Source organism: Pygocentrus nattereri, chromosome 8, assembly GCF_015220715.1.
Source record: "Pygocentrus nattereri isolate fPygNat1 chromosome 8, fPygNat1.pri, whole genome shotgun sequence".
NCBI lineage: Eukaryota > Metazoa > Chordata > Actinopteri > Characiformes > Serrasalmidae > Pygocentrus > Pygocentrus nattereri.
In genome coordinates this window covers 4,382,022-4,401,394 of record NC_051218.1, presented here as the reverse complement: position 1 = coordinate 4,401,394, position 19,373 = coordinate 4,382,022, and the positions used below count along the sequence as shown (strand labels likewise).

Here is a 19,373-nt window from a genome sequence, read left to right as displayed (position 1 = left end):
GGCTCTGCTGAATGGCTCCACTTACAAGCCACAGAGGGCTGATGAGTTTCTATTGGGTGAGCTGGTTACTGAAGAAGGTTCTTGATTGATCACTAAACCTGGTGAACTTTTTCATTGCCAGGTTTGTTTTGAAGTGCTACCCAAGGAGTGCAGGCCCAGTAAGAGAGTAGACCTACTATTTGATTATTCCTCAGTGGTTTCTTTAATATGTATGCTGGTACGTGTGCATGGGGGTTGTCAGATTAGTTGACAAATAAAGGGGTCATAAAATATTTATAATCCCAAAAGAGGGTCACGCTGAGAATAACAAACTCCTGCTTTGGATTCATACAACTGTGGCAATATCAGGTTCAGCTCAGCTTTTTCAGTATTTTTCAGCTTAACCTGATTGTGGTTCTGTTCCAGTCAGTCTGGAAAGCATTTCAGCTTGTTTGTTGAATTGTATTCTGTTTGTTTCTAGTGATGCCAGTTTGTTTAGTCTAGTCAACTGTGTAGAATTGAGGTGTAACTGCTGTTCCATTGACTATTGTTGGGGTAGAAGAGTCAGTGCACATTATGTTGCTGCTGCGCAGTTGTGGGCTGGAGGGTGGGGAACCAGCCTCGTGAGCGGAAGGTCGTTGGTTCAATCACCAGAGCCAACAGCACATGACTGAGGTGTCCTTGAGCAAGACACCTAACCCCCAACTGCTCCCCGGGCGCTGTGGATTGGGCTGCCCACCGCTCCGGGCAAGTGTGCTCACTGCCCCCTAGTGTGTGTGTGCTCACTATTTCCCCGTTGTGGGACTAATAAGGGTCACTTAATCTTAATGCTGGGGGCTGTAGTGCAGCACAGTGAAATGGGCTAAAAATAATAGAAAATTTAAATATTTCCATGGGCCGGATAGGATTGTGTGTTGGGCCTGATCTAGCCTGCGGGGCTTGTGTTTGACACGTGGCTGCTAAAATATAAATGTATTAAGTTTTCTGCGATGTAAAGCTATTCATTACTTAGCAGCAGGTGCTAAGTCATTGTACAGAAGAAACTGATGTACAACTACCATCATCAAAGCCAGCAAACAATTCAGGTTTTTCTGAAGAAAGCCTCTTTTGTCATCAAGCCACAAACATCACCTGGAATTTACTAAACATTAGGAGGATTTGAATCAGATTCCATGGTCAGATTAGACCAGATGAGGTAATCCCCACAGTGAAGTATGGTGGTGGATGTGCAAGGTTGTAGGACTGTTTTTCTTCCAAAGGTCTGACCACATAATTAAGCCTTTTCAGGAGCTATGCTGGTCTTTGGACCAAACCCCCACTGTCAATGTCTGAGCTGAACTGAACTACAGGACTACAGACTCTGAAGAATTTGAAAATATTTTGAAAGGTGATGTGGTCTTCAGAGATGCATAGAGGAGCCTAAACCCAGACTCCAGTAAAGATACTGAAACTGTTACTTTGACTCGGGTAAAAGATCTTCAAACAAAACAAATACAAAAGTACAAAAGTTGGAACTCAAATTAACTAAGTACAAAATATCTAATGACCTAACTATTAGAACAGCAGTGGACCTTCTTAGTCCATCCGACAGCCATCGGTGTAGGAAATGAAATGTTTGTTAGAAGCTATTCTCCTCTTTTTGGTCTAAAATAAAACACTAAAGCTCCAGTCTTAGAGAAGTGATGCACATTAAAGCAGAACTGGAGCTGAACCAACACAACAAAATGAAATTAACCACAAAACAGAGAATTAGGAAGTAAATAATGACTAAAATGGAAGTAGATTCCATTCCTCACAAACAAATGAGTAAAAGTAAAAGTATCACGATCTGAAAACAACTGCACCTCACTTCTAATGGTTGTAAGCATTTATGGATGGAATGCTTGATGCTGTTATTATAACAATGGGACAGGTACTAAATGCAGGTATGTAACAGTAATTTAGACGCCATTTACACCTGGTCACTTCATGCGTCTCGAGTATCAGGATTATTTCTGGATGAAGCCACATAAAAATGTAAGTGTAAATGCACCCCAGATGTTAAAACATACAAATCTGATCACTCAAATGACTTCAGGAGGTGGATTGAGGCGCATTTGAGCCACATCTTATAGCAGAATAAACATCTGACTGTCCAAGTTGCATTCAACAACCAAGACTCCTCTCAGTACACCCAAGACTCCTCTCAGGACAACCAAAACCTCTCCTAGTACAACCAAAACTCCTCTCAGGACAACCAAAACATCTCCTAGTACAACCAAAACCCCTCTCAGGACAACCAAAACATCTCCTAGTACAACCAAAACCCCTCTCAGGACAACCAAACCCTCTCCTAGTACAACCAAAACCCCTCTCAGGACAACCAAAACATCTCCTAGTACAACCAAAACCCCTCTCAGGACAACCAAAACATCTCCTAGTACAACCAAAACATCTCCTAGTACAACCAAAACCCCTCTCAGGACAACCAAACCCTCTCCTAGTACAACCAAAACCCCTCTCAGGACAACCAAAACATCTCCTAGTACAACCAAAACCCCTCTCAGTACAACAAAAACATCTCCTAGTACAACCAAAACATCTCCTAGTACAACCAAAACCTCTCTCAGGACAACCCAAACTCCTCTCAGGACAACCAAAACATCTCCTAGTACAACCAAAACCCCTCTCAGGACAACCAAAACATCTCCTAGTACAACCAAAACATCTCCTAGTACAACCAAAACCTCTCTCAGGACAACCAAAACCTCTCCTAGTACAACCAAAACCCCTCTCAGGACAACCAAAACATCTCCTAGTACAACCAAAACATCTCCTAGTACAACCAAAACCTCTCTCAGTACAACCAAAACATCTCCTAGTACAACCAAAACATCTCTCAGGACAACCCAAACCCCTCTCAGGACAACCAAAACCTCTCCTAGTACAACCTCAAGTCATATTAATCCTGTGTGAATCGACATGATGATCAAAACTATCGCATGATGTGGAAAAGGAGTTTCTTAAATATAAAGCGCTCAAATAAGCCTTTACTCTTCTTTTCTGTGCCTAAAACGTAGCCAACCTGTACTGTCCTACATTAAGTGTACCACTCAGAACATTAAAACATGAAAGTTGGCTATGAGTTCCCAAGCTAATGATAATGGTAATGGCACAGGGCGTTCATATAAAACAGCAAGACGGCTGGTAAGAAAACAGTAACAGCTAAATTAAAATTGTGTATATATACATAACTATAGTAAAAGCAGTGTGCAAATAGAGAAGCCACTCCCACCTTTTCATCTACACTGAGATTTTTTTATCCTGTGTGAACGGGCCAGAAATATTACAGTCCTGTGATAAATTGGCATAACAAAACTAATCCTGTGCGAATAGCCAGGTTAAGAGTTTGTTCAGGTGCTAATTTAGTAGTTTATGCATTGTACAGCATCTACCGAGGTGGTAAATGATATGCTATATGGGACTATTTGCTGGGTACCTGTCCACAGTCACCTGCTCCAGAAAGCAGCCGCAGGCACAAACATTCGCCCACAAGTGGATTTCATTAGAAAGATGCCGTCTATCAGAGACGTAATCAGTTTGTCCATTAGAGCCTCACATCAGATTTCACGCTTGTTTGATGGTCTTTAAATTTGTTCTTTTATGTGTTTAGGTTTCATTACATATCAAAACACACAGCACTTAGTTCAGCTGACTCCTGCCTGGTGTATTCCTGCTGACTCAGCGGTAACAGTCCAGCTTTATTCAGACATGTTCAGGTCTTTCACAGGGAAAAGGATTCAGAAGGTACTTTCTGACATTTCTGAGCAGCTCAGCTTCGGTTTAAAGCGATCTCTCCCCATGGCTGAGTTCCCTCTGTGAGCCTCATTAAACAGCATTAAATCAGGGATTTTCCTTCAGTTTGAGGAAATCACTTTCAAGGTTTCAACATTCCTGGAACCACTTTATATCTTTATATTGTGCCTCTGATAACTGTGCATTTACACGGGAACAACATATGCAACAACACTGTAACTACTAATGATTTAGTGACTTACAGATGAATTATAAAAGTATAGCCTATGTAATTACACATGTGTATCAAGTTAAGATTTGCCTCATGTGAATATACAAGTGTATCTTAACAGCAACAGCCCATTCCCTCTCATGTAATTACATCGTAATCACTGGAACAGCAGTTTTGTTCTGAGGTTTTTTTTTTTCCTCCAGCAGGAAACGTATGTAATAACTTACATTAAGTTAAGTGATACTTTTTTGATCCCACAACTGGGGAAATTCCACCTCCGCATTTAACCCATCCGTGAAGTGAAACACCACATACACACTAGTGAATACACACACACTAAGGGGCAGTGAGCACACTTGCCCAGAGCAGTGGGCAGCCCTATCCACGGCGCCCGGGGAGCAGTTGGGGGTTAGGTGTCTTGCTCAAGGACACCTCAGTCATGGACTGTCGGCCCTGGGGATCGAACCGGCAACCTTCCGGTCACAGGGCCAGCTCCCTAACCTCCAGCCCCAAGACACTACTTATACTGTACCTGCCAGCTTTCCTAACATTTAGCCAGCATTTATGTTGCTAGTGCTGAGAAACTGTAACCAGTTTCAGCTTTAAAACCAGTCTGTAATGTGACGGAACAGCAGACGCCCCCTTATATTAACGTAACTTTAATTACATTAATTAAATGTGTTGCATTAACTCCAGAACAACATCGATGTTACCACTCCTTTATTACACAGTACCTGCGTGACAACTACACAAGAACTGTCCACTTACTTTAAAGCGTAACGTTAACACTGCACTATAGGAAAGTTCCTCTTGTGTGATTATAGAGGCTGTACTGCTGTAACAGTGTTGTTGCATATGTTGTTCATGTGTAATTATACAGTTATTAGGGACACTTAATGTAAAGTGGGACCAAATTTTTTTATACCTTCTTTGAGATTTTCATCAAATGGAGCATTCAGGGCTAAACCAGCCTCTGCTTTATTGAAACCCGCTCTCTCTCCAACGCTTGGTCAGCTTGGTCTCCAGTTCAAGGGCAGCATGTGACCTGTGTTTAACAGCCGGTGATGGTCAGTGCACTGTGGGCTGATTGCTTGGTGCCCTGACTCACAGTCCACTGGTGTTCTGTATAAACCGGGAGATCACAGAACTTCCCCTTGTTCCTCAGTAGCAGCTGAGTAATTTTTGTAAAACAACCCGTATGGCAGAATCTTCACTGATCGAAGTTTTAGAAATGAAGCTGTATATTTAGTCAAAGTCAGAATTAAAGTTTAATTCTGGAAAAAAAAAGTCTACATGTGAAAGCCTTCAAACCCAAAGCTTATAATTATAAGACTTTATTATTATTCTACTTATTATTATTGTTATTATTATTGTTGTTGTTGTTGTAAAACTTTCTGTATCACTTTAGAATAGGACTAACCTCACAAGCAGTTTAAGAATGGTTTAAAATGTTTACTAATGGTTATAATCAGGTCATAAACACCTTAAGTCATTACTAAACAGTTATTAAACCTTATTAAAGGGGGAAAATGTGAGCTCTTATATCTGATATATCTAGTTTTATTGTTGACTGATGCAGAAGACAAAGTAAGATCAGCAACCAGCGTGAATTACAGTTTAGCTACACACAAGGATGGTTCTTTTAGGGTTCTTTAGCAAAGAAAATGGCTCTATATAGAACCATGAACACTCAAAGAACCCTTTGCATGATTAAAGGTTCATTGCATTATGAAAGGGTTCTTCATATTGGTGGAGAACAGAGCGTTTTTGAAAAGGGTTCTATCCAGCACCAAAAAGGGTTCTTCTTTTGTAAACAGAATGACATCGTAACGATAGAAGAACCCTGTTTAAAAAGGTTCTGCATAGAACCACTTTTAACACATTCTTCGTTAATCTGAAGAACCCTTTTACGATGCAATTAACTCTTTAGTCATGCAAAGGGTTCTTTTGAGTGTTCGTGGTTCTATATAGAACCTTTTTCTTTTTCATTTTTAAGTGTGTATGTAAATGAATGGGGTTCACTATTATGCAAATAACAGACCACTCATTAATAACCATTCGTAAACGCTTTATAAGGCATGTCTTATTCTAAAGTGGTAGCCTTTTTTCTAATAATTATTCACTATTATTTTGGTTGCCATTGTGTATTAGTTTAGAATACATGATGAACTCTCCAACTTGGTCTTTAAGCATCAACTTTTCTTAGACCTTAATACTTCTAATAGTACAAAATAAGATACTTTGACTTTTAAATCTATTTACAGGCATTATAAGACTTTATAAGAGCCCCGGAGATTTACTTTCATCTCAGATATTCCAAGGTTCGGAAAGTACCAGTTGACCCTATTCCTATAACTATCTTCTTTAGAGTGCTGCCAGCTGCACGGTTGATATCAGGCTGTAAGGCGGATGTTATATCATTTGCTGTTCTATTAGCTGAAGGCTTTTTTACAGAGGTGGAAATTCGTACTCCACCATCTGTTACTTTTGAAATTTGGGAAAATGAGCTGCATTACGAGGCTCCGCTTGTAAATTGTATAAGATATCGTATCCTCTTCTTGCGGATTTATGATTATTCCAGTTCCCCTCCGCCACTTTAAGTCAGTACTTTGTTACATGTTCCACTGTCAGATGTTTAAATCCCACATGTCAAGCACAAGGCCTGAGAGCCAAGTCAGGCCTGTGACGCTGTCCACGAAATTATTTTCATTTTCTGTTCCTATCAGCCCTGAGGGCCGTCATGGGCTGGAGGTTAGGGAACCAGTGACCGGAAGGTCGCCAGTTCGATCCCCAGAGCCGACAGCGCATGACTGAGGTGTCCTTGAGCAAGACACCTAACCCCCAACTGCTCCCCGGGAGCTGCAGATTGGGCTGCCCACCACTTGCTCTGGGCAAGTGTGCTCACTGCCCCCTAGTGTGTGTGTGCTCACTATTTGCTCACTAGAGTGTATGTGGTGTGTATGTGGAATTTCCCCGTTGTGGGACTAATAAGGGTGACTTAATCTTAATCTTCAGCCTGTGGTGCGTTACAGTCCCTGGTATGCGCTCCAACACAGTGTGAGTTCTGACCCTCAACAACAATCTCTGGACCAGTTCAAACAAATAGGCAGTTTAAAAAAAGTACAACAACAAACAATTTATTTTTTATTTACAATGCTTTTTAAATAAGTATTTAATGCCTCCCTCGCTGTTCCGAATAAACAATGGCAAGCTCGGGTCAAAAAGTTAAGTAAAAATGAAATAAAAACAGCCGGCCCACAGATTCGCTGAGATTTTTCAACATGGTCCTTTTAGTGGTTGACTTTGCCACCCCTGCTTTAGACCATGACTATTTAGTAAGAAGGGTAACACTTTATTTGAAGGCTAACTACATAGGGGCTTTATGACGCATTCATAAGCACTGAATAATGTGTTTATGAAGCACTACTTGAACATTTATTAAGTGCTTATGTCGGTTCTCGCAACCTGACATAAGATGTTTTATGAAATAAATGACATTGTACTGACATAATATGAATAAACGTTGAACATATTTACAGCACTAAACACATTTAAAACACTGTACATAATTGCATCAATCATCTTATCCATGCCATGGAGGGAAGAGGGGGTGGTTTCCAGGCACATTTAACCTGATATCAGTACAATGGCGTCTTAAGAATGCTGACATAACTAGTTATGTATAGTGTTTTAAATGTTTAGTGCTGTAAATATGTTCAATGTTTATTCATATTCTGTCAGTACAATGTCATTTATTTCATAAAACATCTTATGTCAGGTTGTGAGAACCGACATACGCACTTAATAAATGTTCAAGTAGTGCTTCATAAACACATTATTCAGTGCTTATGAATGCGTTATGAAGTCCTTATGTAGGTAGCCTTCAAATAAAGTGTTACCGTAAGAAGACTAATGTGTGCATATAAACTTACATTTCAGGATAAGCTTATATAATTGATCCCTTTTTTTATTTACATTCATCGTTGATATATTAACATTTGTAATATTTATAGTTTATGTGCTCAATTCCCTCATTGTATGGATAAATGTAAGCCTTTAAAATCAATAAACAAAAATAAACATATAAGTGGTTCATACAGTGATTCTGTACACTAAAGTGGGCCTCCGTATGCAAAGTAGTCAACACATGGTGTCTCCCCCTCATTTGTTTACACATACACTCACTCACTGCTGCTCTTGTTTGATAAGAGTACAGTCGAGAGGATTCCCCTTTTCTGTGGTAACCATGGAAAGCACCTCCAACCCCACCACTCGCCACACTCGCCACAAATAAAGACACATGGATGCTCAAGCAAAGAGGGAAATTGTTTATAAAAAGCAGAAGAACAAAAAAAAAGCAGTTAAAAAGAGCTGAGACGGAGAAAGTAATTCACACCCTGCCCCCTGAAACCTCACCCCCCACCCCCACCCCAGAGAAACCAGCTTTAAGTCCAAGCCTGTACCAACCCATGCTCCCCCACAAAGGAAAACCAAAAAAAACGAGAAGAACCTCGAAGTAATTCAGAAACCTCAGGGTGTTTATGGACCGGATGAGGAAGTGAGAGTCAGTGAAGCGTCGCCACACACTGCATGCACTCTACCACGGCTCTATCTGTTTTGACCCTGAACGCTGACCCCTGAACTGGCTGGCCCATCTGGACTGGGTAAGAGTTAAGCTTGAAATGGTTCTGTTCTGTTCACCGAGGAGCTCTATCCAGAGCAATATGAACGCAGATGTTCTGTTTCTGAAAGGTGTACATCAACAGTGCACCATCTACTCTTACTTTGTAAGAGTGCACTAGATGTTCCTCACTATGATTTGGACCATTATAAAAGGGTTGACTCCTAAATAGTGTTCTATACAGAGACGTTTTAAACCTAAGCTTGATCTTTTCACACTGGGTGTTTTCTGTGTTCAGGCCTTTAAATGAATGAAGGGGAAATGCATCTTTCAGGTAGGCATAAGAAATGTAGAACTCTGACCAGTGGACTTTTCAGTGGTTCTTGGTCCAGACCTGTAGACCTCATGCGCTATTCCATTCGTTTTATTTGTACAGCACTTTTTACAACAGACGTTGTGACAAAGCACCTTTCACAAAAAATTAGTAACACTTTATTTGGAGTTGTCCTTTGAAGATGATGAATAAACTCTTAATAGATTACCAATAACATCAACAACGTTTCAGTGAAGTAGCAGCAGTGAAGCATCTGAACACACTGCAGTAAATATCTTGAGATGTTCTGTTGATGCATTACTTACATTAAGTAGATGTGTTGTTAATATGTAACTTCCTTTACCCAAAACCTAACCTTACCAACCGTACCCAAAACCTAACCCTCATCCTGGCCCTAATTCTAACCCTAATCTTAACCTTAACCCAAAACCTAATCCCAATTCTAACCCTAGCCCTAATCCTACCCCTAACCTTAACCTCAACCTTAACTCAAAACCTAATCCTAACCCTGGTCCTCACCCTAACCTTAACCTCAGCCCTAATCCTAATCCTAACTCTGGCCCTAATCCTACCCCTAACCTTAACCTCAACCTTAACTCAAAACCTAATCCTAACCCTGGTCCTCACCCTAACCTTAACCTCAGACCTAATCCTAATCATAACCCTAGCCTTAATCTCAACCCAAAACCTAATCCTAAACTTAACCTCAACCCAAAACCTAATCATAACCCTGGCCCCAATCCTAACCCTAGCCTTAATCTCAACCCAAAACCCAATCCTAAACTTAACCTCAACCCTAAACCTAATCCTATTCCTAATCCTAACCTTAACCTCAACCCAAAACCTAAATCTAACCCTAGCCTTAACTTCAAACCTAAACCCAATCCTAATCCTAACCCTGGCCCTAATCCTAACCCTCATATGTTTCTGATGTTACTGAGAGTCCTTTGAGTGTTTGTTTCATCTAAACGGGCCGCTCAGAATAAAGTGTCACAAAAATCTTCGTTTCCTGATCGGTGTCTTGAAGGAGGGCCGGCCATCAGAGATATTGTTTGTCCAGTGGTTCCCAATCTCAGCTGGCGTTCCAAAAGCTCGGACCAAAAGTGGGTCCTCAGCAGCTCTGTCCTACGAGGACTCCTTCCTCTATTACACTGCATGTTTGATGGAGAAACGGTTGCTGTGAATGACAGTAAGTAGGCAAGCAAGACACTGATGTGAACAATGTAAAGTGGCAGAGTTTAGTTTAGCAATTAAATGCTATGCTAAAGACGTCGACTCACTGATAGAGGGAGAATTTCACTCTCTGCACCCTCAGCTCCTAAACAGATGGACTTTATTTGAAGGGTGTCTACATAACACATTCATAACATGTTTATAAATGTTTCAATAAATATTCAGACAGCATACATGCATTACGTGATATTACTACGGACTATATCAGACACATCAGAGAGATGCATTTTTCAAAATAAAAATTCCCTTTTTTTTTTTAACTGTATTATTTTTCTGGGCAGCCAGAATAGAAATGACCCTTTACCCCTTTGGTCACTAAGTGCTTTGAAACTAAGGCACATTTTACCTATACTTTCACGTCTTTTTAATTATGTTTCTTTTTTAAACATTTGTAATTCGCACTTTGCTATTCTTTCTCCTTTTTACTTTATTTATTTGTGCCAAAGGGAAAAACATTGTTGAGGAAAATAATATTTACCCTAAATTTAACCCTCTTGGGTTTAAATGCGCGCACTGTTAGTGATGTCCTTCTTTGCTTCTGGTACTGGAAAAGGCACCAGTATGCTGTGCACTGGTTATCCCATTTAACTCATGCTCTTTGAGGCTGTTATCCCAAAGACTGATAAGTACTGTTTTGCTTTTATCTTAAAAGTGATGGAAGCTAAAAAGAATGAAATGCATATCATGTGGATCTTTAAATTGCCATGCAACATAGTCTAATTACATCTATGTGGCTGTCCAGGACCAACAAGCAATGGATGAGTATTGTCACCCTGTAAAATTCCCAGAGTCCCACCACCGCACTAACATTCAGCCACTTTTACTGCCCTTATGAATGTGTTATGTAGACACCCTTCAAGTGTTACCATCTACTTTACTGTACATTTTACTGGCCTTTTTAAACCTCATGTAGTAGTTGGTTCCATCTTCTGGCATTTCTCTTGAACTTTCAGGTCAGTTGCATGTGCAAAGTGATGGGTGCGAGAGGAACATGAAGGCAGAAAGAATCAAAAGGTCTTTTTGATGGGAACGGCCTTTGAAGAAGTAGCGGCCTGGAAATGCAGCCCACCTAGACCGCAGGCTATGCAGCTTTAGTGTTTTAATATACCCGACAGAGCTACATGTACGTTAATTAGCTCATGATTTGACTCAGTCTATGTGCTGCATGAGGTCCCCAAGAACCACTGCTTTAAAAATCTGCTGAAGCTCAGAACAGCTGGTGGGGATTAGGACTAAAGGCATACTAACCATTTTCACCTGTAGTGTCTTAATGACGGCCGAGCCCTTCTGAAGAGAATCAGAGTCTAAACCACACGGCGTCCAACCTACAGTTGAACGATTTTGGCAGAAGGTTCTAGGCTGAGGTCATAAAGCAGGTGGGGTTAGGAATAGGATTAAGATTAAAACTGGGATTGGTTACAGCAAGGCTGAAGATGTCTCTTACCATGTTAATGGGCCAATCTGTCAGTTACCTCAAAACAGAAAAGAGCTCTACACTAGATCTTAGCAAAGTCCTAAAATAGCAAAAAGCAGAGCAATGTGTTATGGGAAATGTAGTCTTTTGGTGCAGTGTTTTCCGCAGCTGTGGTGCAGCACCAAACGCACGAGCAGTGTCTAAACTGGCGTTGATTTCACTGAAAACATTCACTAAATTACAACCAGGAATCATCTAGGACCCTGAACCTACTAACAAGGTCAGCGAGGACACCTCAGAGTGAAAAAGGCAGCTGCTTTTTGATTGGACCTCTATGGAGAGGACATCTGACGGCGCCAAATCCTACAGCGTTTCACAAACACATGCTCTACACTGGCCTATTTTACATTACAGCTCAATGCCATCTAAAGGTTCTGCTGTCCTGATGGTGCTTGGAGAGCACGTCGAAAGTGAAAGCTAAGAAATGCTTGAAAAGTGCTATACAAATAAAGCTATTATCTACAAAACGACAGATTTTATGAGGTAAAAATATTTTTTAAGATTATGTAATTATTAATTAGATCCATTATTTAGATTTGGCCTCACCGGGCAGAAACCTGGGGACCTCGGCTCATGTTATTGGCTGAACTGGTTCCCCACTGGTCCACCCATTTCTCAGTGTAAATGAGCCACTTTTTACATCCACCTCCTGCAAAGTGGTTCATAGTTCACCTGCAAATAGAAAAAGGGCTACAGGTGCCAACATGTTACTGTTCTATAGGCCTGTACTGGTTTAGGCATTAAAACTGATACACACTGAAACCTAAAGGTGATCAAAGATGGAATAATACAGTGGTTGTCAACAGAGTCTTCATGGCCCCCCTCGAAAGGAGGGCAACCCACTTTTTCCTTCATCCCTATGTGGTGCGAGTTGGACTAAAGCAAAATATGGATTATTTAAGGGGCCCTGAGGACCAGGCTGAGAACCACTGGTTTCCAAATCAACATTTTAGAGAAACAAACCAATCAGAACATTTTCAAAGTCCCAATAGGAACTGCTGCAATGGCCACACTGGGAAAGAAATCAGTCAAAGCTTTGAAACACTAGCACTGCAGCTTGATGATGTCCATTACATGTATAGTTTTCATGCTTTTAGTTCACAAATAGATCTTCCCCTGAAGTGGCCGTGGCACTGTTTTTTGCAAATTCCTGATTAAGGTGAAGGTCAGTAGGACGTCCATCACCGTCCGTTGTTTTTGACTGTCAGCACCTTAGCTGATGCGGGAAACACTGCATGTTTTTAAAAGATAATAAGAACAATAACCGTAATAATAATAATAATTTAGAAAGAGGTCTATAGAGAGTATAAAAGCAACTAGGTGACAGATGAACAGACAGCACAGAAATCCGTTTGAAATAAAGTTCAGTCCTCGATCGTTCTTGATAGTGTTGCCTGTAATAGATAAACAGGTGTGTAAACATTTGCACGGGCGCCACCTTCTTGTTGGCTCGGAGTGAGAACAGTAAACGCGGAGAGCCTTTTTCTTTTCGCTTTACAGCATCAAACACCCCCGGGATCGAGCCATAGCAATACTGCGCGTGTGTATCTGCGAGCATGTGCTGCGAGACAGAGAGAGAACCTGTGATTCAGGATTTCAGACTGATAGATGCAGGCCTGCAGTTCCATTGCTGTGCAGTTTGGGGGGGGGGTGGGCTGCATGTCAATTGAGCAACAGTTCAGACAATGCGGGCTCCAGAGAAACTGGCTTTCCTACCGTGCACACACACACACACAGGAGCACTACTGCATCTCAAAAGATTGACTATGATTTCTCTATTATAAACTCTGGTCAGGTAAAGTCAGCCCACACTATCTGGAAGAGAATTCAAGGTTCAATATACAAACTCCCTACAAAGACTGCACGCTCCCCCATAGAAAGGTCTAGAAAGAGGTTAGAAAAGAAAGACACTTCTCGCTGAGGTTCTCGAGGAGGGCTAAAGGGGTTAAGGAGTGGGAAAGGTCCTTTCTTCTACAAGTGGACTCACGTCAGCATCGTGTGTTTGGGTGTTTATAATAAAGTGGCAGCTCGTGCAATACTGTGAATCCAGGCTTTCTCTCATGCAGTCTTCTTTTTCCCTGAAAGACTTTTTTCTCCCCCCCCCCCACCCCCCCACCCCCAGGTCATGGCACCAGAAAGATGGCTCCGCCTCCCTCCGCAGGGCCGCAGAGAAGCGTCAGAAGAGCAGAGGCGAGGGACAGATAACAGCAAGGACGTAAACTCTCGTTCTAGGGGTGTGGAGAGCCCCGCGAAAGAGGAAGTGAGAGAGTGAGAGGTCGTTGTTTTTATCTCTGACTCCGAAAAAAGGGCACGTTTCGCAGGAGGAGCTGTGTGTGGGATCTGTGTGGGAGTGTGTCTGCGCTTGTGCGGGGGGGTGTTGGCGTGTGCCCCCCTGCCGCGTCTTATGAAACATGCTTCAGTAAACGCCAAGCAGTTGCACCTCTCTTGCTCTCTGGACTTCAAGAGATCATTTCAGTTCACCAGGTTGAAAAAATATTTCCTCGTCTTGACAAGCTGGAAGTCCCTACGTCTTTCCTTCCTTCTATTTCTCCATCTCCCTCTCCCTCTCCCTCTTTTTCCCTCTGTCCGTGGCGTTGTGTAAAAGATCAGCCAGGTCCTAAGACTCCTCTTCTCCCGTGGAAACGGCCAACCTCGCAGCCACAGAGAGGTGGTCAGTCAGGCCGGCCAGCTGGGTGATGAAACTGAATTCCTCAATGTCCTGTAAGGAGGCAAGACTGGTGTCATTAACCCATTTGAACCAGCTGAAGTCGCTCTTTTAGAAGAACCTTATATAGACTCAGACACAACAAGTCCCAGTTAACTGTGGCTATGGCCATACCAATTAAAAATCATCATATTGTCAAAATATGTAGAACATACGGAATATGAAAATAGATTATTACATTATATTAAATGTGGTTGGTGTAAATGTGGGCAACACCTCTGCCTTCTGTGCTGGAGACTGGGGTTCAGTCCCCTACCTCGGTAACATCCTACACTACACCAATAAGAGTCCTTGGGCAAGACTCCTAACGCTGCCTCCGCCTGCCTGTGTAAGTCGCTCTGGATAAGAGCGTCTGCCAAATGCCATAAGTGTTAAAATAGACCAATTGCAGTGCATTAAATCACACGGACATTTTAAACCCATATGCGTACGATGTTATTAACTTGTTAACAAAGCTTTCCTTTTACCGTTAATTGATCGTTTTAGCAGTCTATAATCTATAACCAGTTACAGTCATTTACAATAAATATAATCACTTCATCTAACCGCTTTACTTTGTGTTGATGTTGACTTAAACTTGAGCAACAAGCTCATAAACACTTGCAGAAGAACTTCACACACACTCGCATTGCCTTTAATAGTCCGTATTAGTTTCATAATTACTTCGTCATTATTATTAGATGGCTTTTTGAATGTAGTGCTCTGCTATGAGTGTTTGCCAAGTGTTTTTTAAAGCATTTTTGTTTCCGATGTTTATAGCTGAACTTCTCCATTGGGGCTCCCCTAATGACATGTTAGGACCACTACATCTCAACGTGGCATCATTTTTCTGGACAGCGCTGAAGCTTCGGCACCAAAGTTCCAGCACACATTAAGTGGCGTGTCACGGGCAAATATAATTTGGGTTCTATTATATAAGCTAATTGAAATTTTTCAAATGTTATTTTTATAGCATCGTAATTGTACAATGTGATATAATTAACTGATTTTTGATCAGATGTCTGAAATACAGGGGTCCTGCGTGGGCTGCGACCTCCTAATTAACCTCTTAGACCCCCCGAATGTCTCAGTCAGAATTCTCGGGGGTTTCTGAAAATAAACATTTCATTACGTTATGCTTTCCAAGGAAAATTAGGCACTCAAATATGAATTCAGGGAAAGCTCATTGTTTAGCTGCTTCAGCCACAATGGCAAGCATCTGTTGATATTAACTAACTAATATGCAGCACTGGTCTGTTTCAGGGGGGCGCTGTAACACACCGGTTAATCCAGTTGGTCATCTGTAGCCCAGTAACTGTAACTATGCCCAGGATACCTCTGAAAAATGTTGCAGTATGCCGCAGCATATTTGTAGATCTGAAAACTTTCCTTAATTTTACCGGACAGAGTGAATTATTAAACACCTCTCAAACTGAAGACAGAAGAGGAGATGAGGAAGATGCCAATTAATCTGAAGAAGAGCCCATTTACCAAATTAGAAAAGAGCATTTCTGTTATTAAAGCAAACATATTGCTGCCACTGAAGATGGCATCAGCGAGTTAGAAGTCAGCCAACATGGGACCCCCCAAACACCAAGGGATAGTTTGCACACTGATATGCATATGCAAGCAAACACCAGTCAGGCATAACATTCTGACCACCTCCTTGTTGTCCAGTTTATCAGCTCCACTTACTGTATAGCTGCACTTTGTAGTACTACAGTTACAGACTGTAGTCCATCTGTTTCTCTGTTACCCCCTTTTACCCTGTTCTTCAGTGGTCAGGACCACTGCAGTGCTGAGAATGATCCACCACCCAAACAGTACCTGCTCTGTGGGGGTCCATGGGGGTCCTGACCACTGAAGAACAGCATAAAAGGGGGTAACGAAGTATCAGAGAAACAGATGGACTACAGTCTGTAACTGTAGAACTACAAAGTGCACCTGTATATATATATATAGAATACATTAAAGCACTATATGAATATAACAAATATAACAGATTACACACAAATGCAATATTTTGTACTTCTTATACAAACAGGAGTGCAGTGACATTTGATGCTAATTGCATTCATTTCACATCATGCAGTCCCTAATTTGTGCCATAAGGTGGCAGCCTAGAGCTACACTGTTTTCAACAGCAAAAACCGAATAGCCACTTACTCTCATTGTTTGTCCTGTCTTTCTCTTTGCATAGCAGGGAAACTAGTCACAGTGAACATTTTCACCCCATTTTTGCAGTTTTTCAGCTTAAAGGCAGAAATGGGGGACAAGGTTTTGGTCAAGCCCATCAATGCCCAATCAGCTTGGAAATTGAAATAAAATGAATGATCTGAAAAATGTAGTTTCATTGTGGAATTCAAGATGATTTGATGTAGCCTGAATAAAACTGAACCGGATGAAACAGAACATTATTGACCACAACTGCCAAGTGTAAATCAGAACTGACCACTTTCCAGTCAGGCTGCAGGCCTTCCTCCTTGTAGAGGATGTAGTCGATCCTGCGGCCGTTCCCTTTCAGCGGGATCTTGCGCCCCTTCTGGTTGGGACACTGGTTCTTGCTGGCTGGAAATACCAGGTATTCCTTCCTGCCTTCTTCATTCTCCATTACCCTGTTAAAGCAGAACACACAGGTGTAGCACTGAGCAGGTACTGCACTGTTCTTTCATCTTTTTATTTTATTTTTTGGATTTTTACCCAGTTTTCTCCCCAATTTAGTCGTTTCCGATTCCACCCACTAGGTAGGACTCCCCCAATCACACATGCTATCAACACTAGGAGGGTGAAGGCAGCACAGGCTTCCCCCGAGACCTGTGAAACCAGCCACCGCTTCTTTTTGAACTGCCGCTTATGCAACGTCACAGGACAGCTGAACGTGCTCAGAGGAAAGCGCCAACCGCCAGATCCGCTATGTCAGCTAACAGACACCTGCACTGAATAGTATCGCGTTGAGTGATGGGGCAGTGGGGCATTTTCTATGTATTTTTTCCCCAGAAATCCAAATATAAGACTTTCGCTGTTTTATATACCCAAAACTTTGTAATTCATTACAGCATTTCTACACTGTTAGAAATGAAGGTTCTGTGCTGGTACGCTTTTCATTCATCAAGGTACAAACAGTGGAAATGTTCCCTCAAAAGGTTCTACAGTGGTTTTAAGGTCTGATTGTGAAGCTTAAATCAGTTTCTCCAGGTGAAAATACCTCCAGGTGGTATTTGTTCCTTTTCATAACTGAATGTTTTAAAACACAGCAGTAGAATAAAAGCCTGGAGGCGAGGCGAGGCGGGGGGTGTGGAGTCAGTCCAGCTTAGAACAGATCATTTCAGTGGATTATGGTTCAGTTATATTCCCTGACTAAAGGTGCTGAGATGGAGCCTTGAGGGTCCCACCCCAGTGACAAGAGGGGTACTGACCCAGTGACAGTTCACTACCTTTTTCTTCTAAGCGTGTACAACTGATATATGAAAATGTCTGGTTGGGATAATGTAGTGGTTAACACCTCTGCCTTCTACGCTGTAGACTGGGGTTCAATCACCCACCTGGGCGAACACCCTACATCATACCAATAAGAGGCCCTGGGCGAGACCCCATAACACCACCTTCGCCCACCTGTGTAAAATGATCAAATTGTAAGTCGCTCTGGATAAGAGTGGCAGCCAAATGCAGTAAATGTAAATGAAAATGAGCTCTCTTCTGATTGGCTACCCTGAATTGTGCCTTTGAAAGGCAGAGAAACCTGCTCCTCGGTACGACTGTCCTATGAAAGCTCCTCTTTTATATTACATAATGCAAAACTGAACAGCCTGCCAAGGCCGCTCTGTCACGTCATCAGAAAGGAGCTGGTGCGCGAAAAAATGTAATGGAGAAAAGCCTCTTTGTGTGAATGATAAGCTGTCAGGTAAAACGTTGATGTGAATGATGTAATATGTGGCAAGCAGAGGAATGTTTTTGTAAAAGCTGAGCTAAAAACTGCTAAACTGTTTAAGTGAAGGCAAAAACTGTCAGAATGTAGGCTGCATTTCTCAGCTGTACTCGAGGCCTTGGATGATGCAGCCCCTTGGATGATAAAGCCTTAAAGTGGCTTTAAGGTCTGATTGTGAACCTTAAATAAGTTTTTCCAGGTGAAAAGTTCGTATTTGTACCTTGAGGGAACCACCCCAGTGACTGTTTAGTACCTTTTCCTCAGAGTGTAGACTCCCAGCTTCCACCACGGCATCTTTTGCATAATCTTTTATAAAATCAAGGAAAATGAGTTTTTTCATGATATGGGTTCTTTACTGTGCACTCTCAGAAATAAAGGTGCTAAACTGTCACTAAGGCTGTTCCCCTCTTGTCTCTGGGGTGGGACCCTCAAGGCTCCATCTCAGTATCTTTAGTCAGGGAACATAACTGAACCATAATCCACTGAAATGATGTGTTCTAAGCTGTACTGACTCCACACACCCCGCCTCGCCTCGCCTCCAGGCTTTTACTCTACTGTTCTGTTTTAAAACATATACCAACTTTTCACCTGGAGGAACTGATTTAAGCTTCACAATCAGACCTTAAAACCACTGTAGAACCTTTTGAGGGAACCTTGATGAATGAAAAATGCACCTCAACATTTCTAATAGTGAATAAACCGGGTATTTGATGACTTGAATAATACTTGGTTTTCTCAAGGGCATGTTTCGGAAACAATTTGGTAAAAAATGCACTACTTATTGTATTTAATATATATATATATTGTTTGAAAATTAGCAGTTTTATGACCAAGTAAACACTTAATGCCGAGACGTACGTAGACATTGGCTGTACATGCACAGTACTGTGATTATTAATCCCGAAAGGGAAATAAAATATTAATATTGCATATTTGTATGTGTGAGATGACTGTGAGGGTGTTACGAGTTGACGTGTGCATGCGTGCAGGTGCAGCTGCATGTTCTGGTACGTGTAACACTCACTTTTGAAGACTCTCGGGCGAGCTGACCTCCTCATCATATAGGCCACTCGTGTCCAACAAGGTACCTGTTAGAC

The 19,373-nt window shown here is 41.7% G+C and overlaps 1 protein-coding gene across 3 annotated transcripts in view; it reads right to left on the bottom strand.

Moving 5' to 3' along the window:
* Positions 1-13,770: 13,770 nt before the first annotated feature.
* The window catches only part of smpd3 (sphingomyelin phosphodiesterase 3), a 97,377-nt gene continuing 91,774 nt past the window's right edge, over positions 13,771-19,373 (bottom strand). For all 3 annotated transcript variants that reach the window (XM_017698802.2, XM_017698804.2, XM_017698803.2), the window contains exons 6-8: positions 19,301-19,364; positions 16,804-16,966; positions 13,771-14,366 (exon numbers count right to left, since the gene is read on the bottom strand). In XM_017698802.2, the coding sequence (XP_017554291.1) occupies positions 14,265-14,366; positions 16,804-16,966; positions 19,301-19,364 (329 nt within the window). In that variant the 3' untranslated portion in view covers positions 13,771-14,264. The remainder of the gene's footprint in view (positions 14,367-16,803; positions 16,967-19,300; positions 19,365-19,373) is intronic.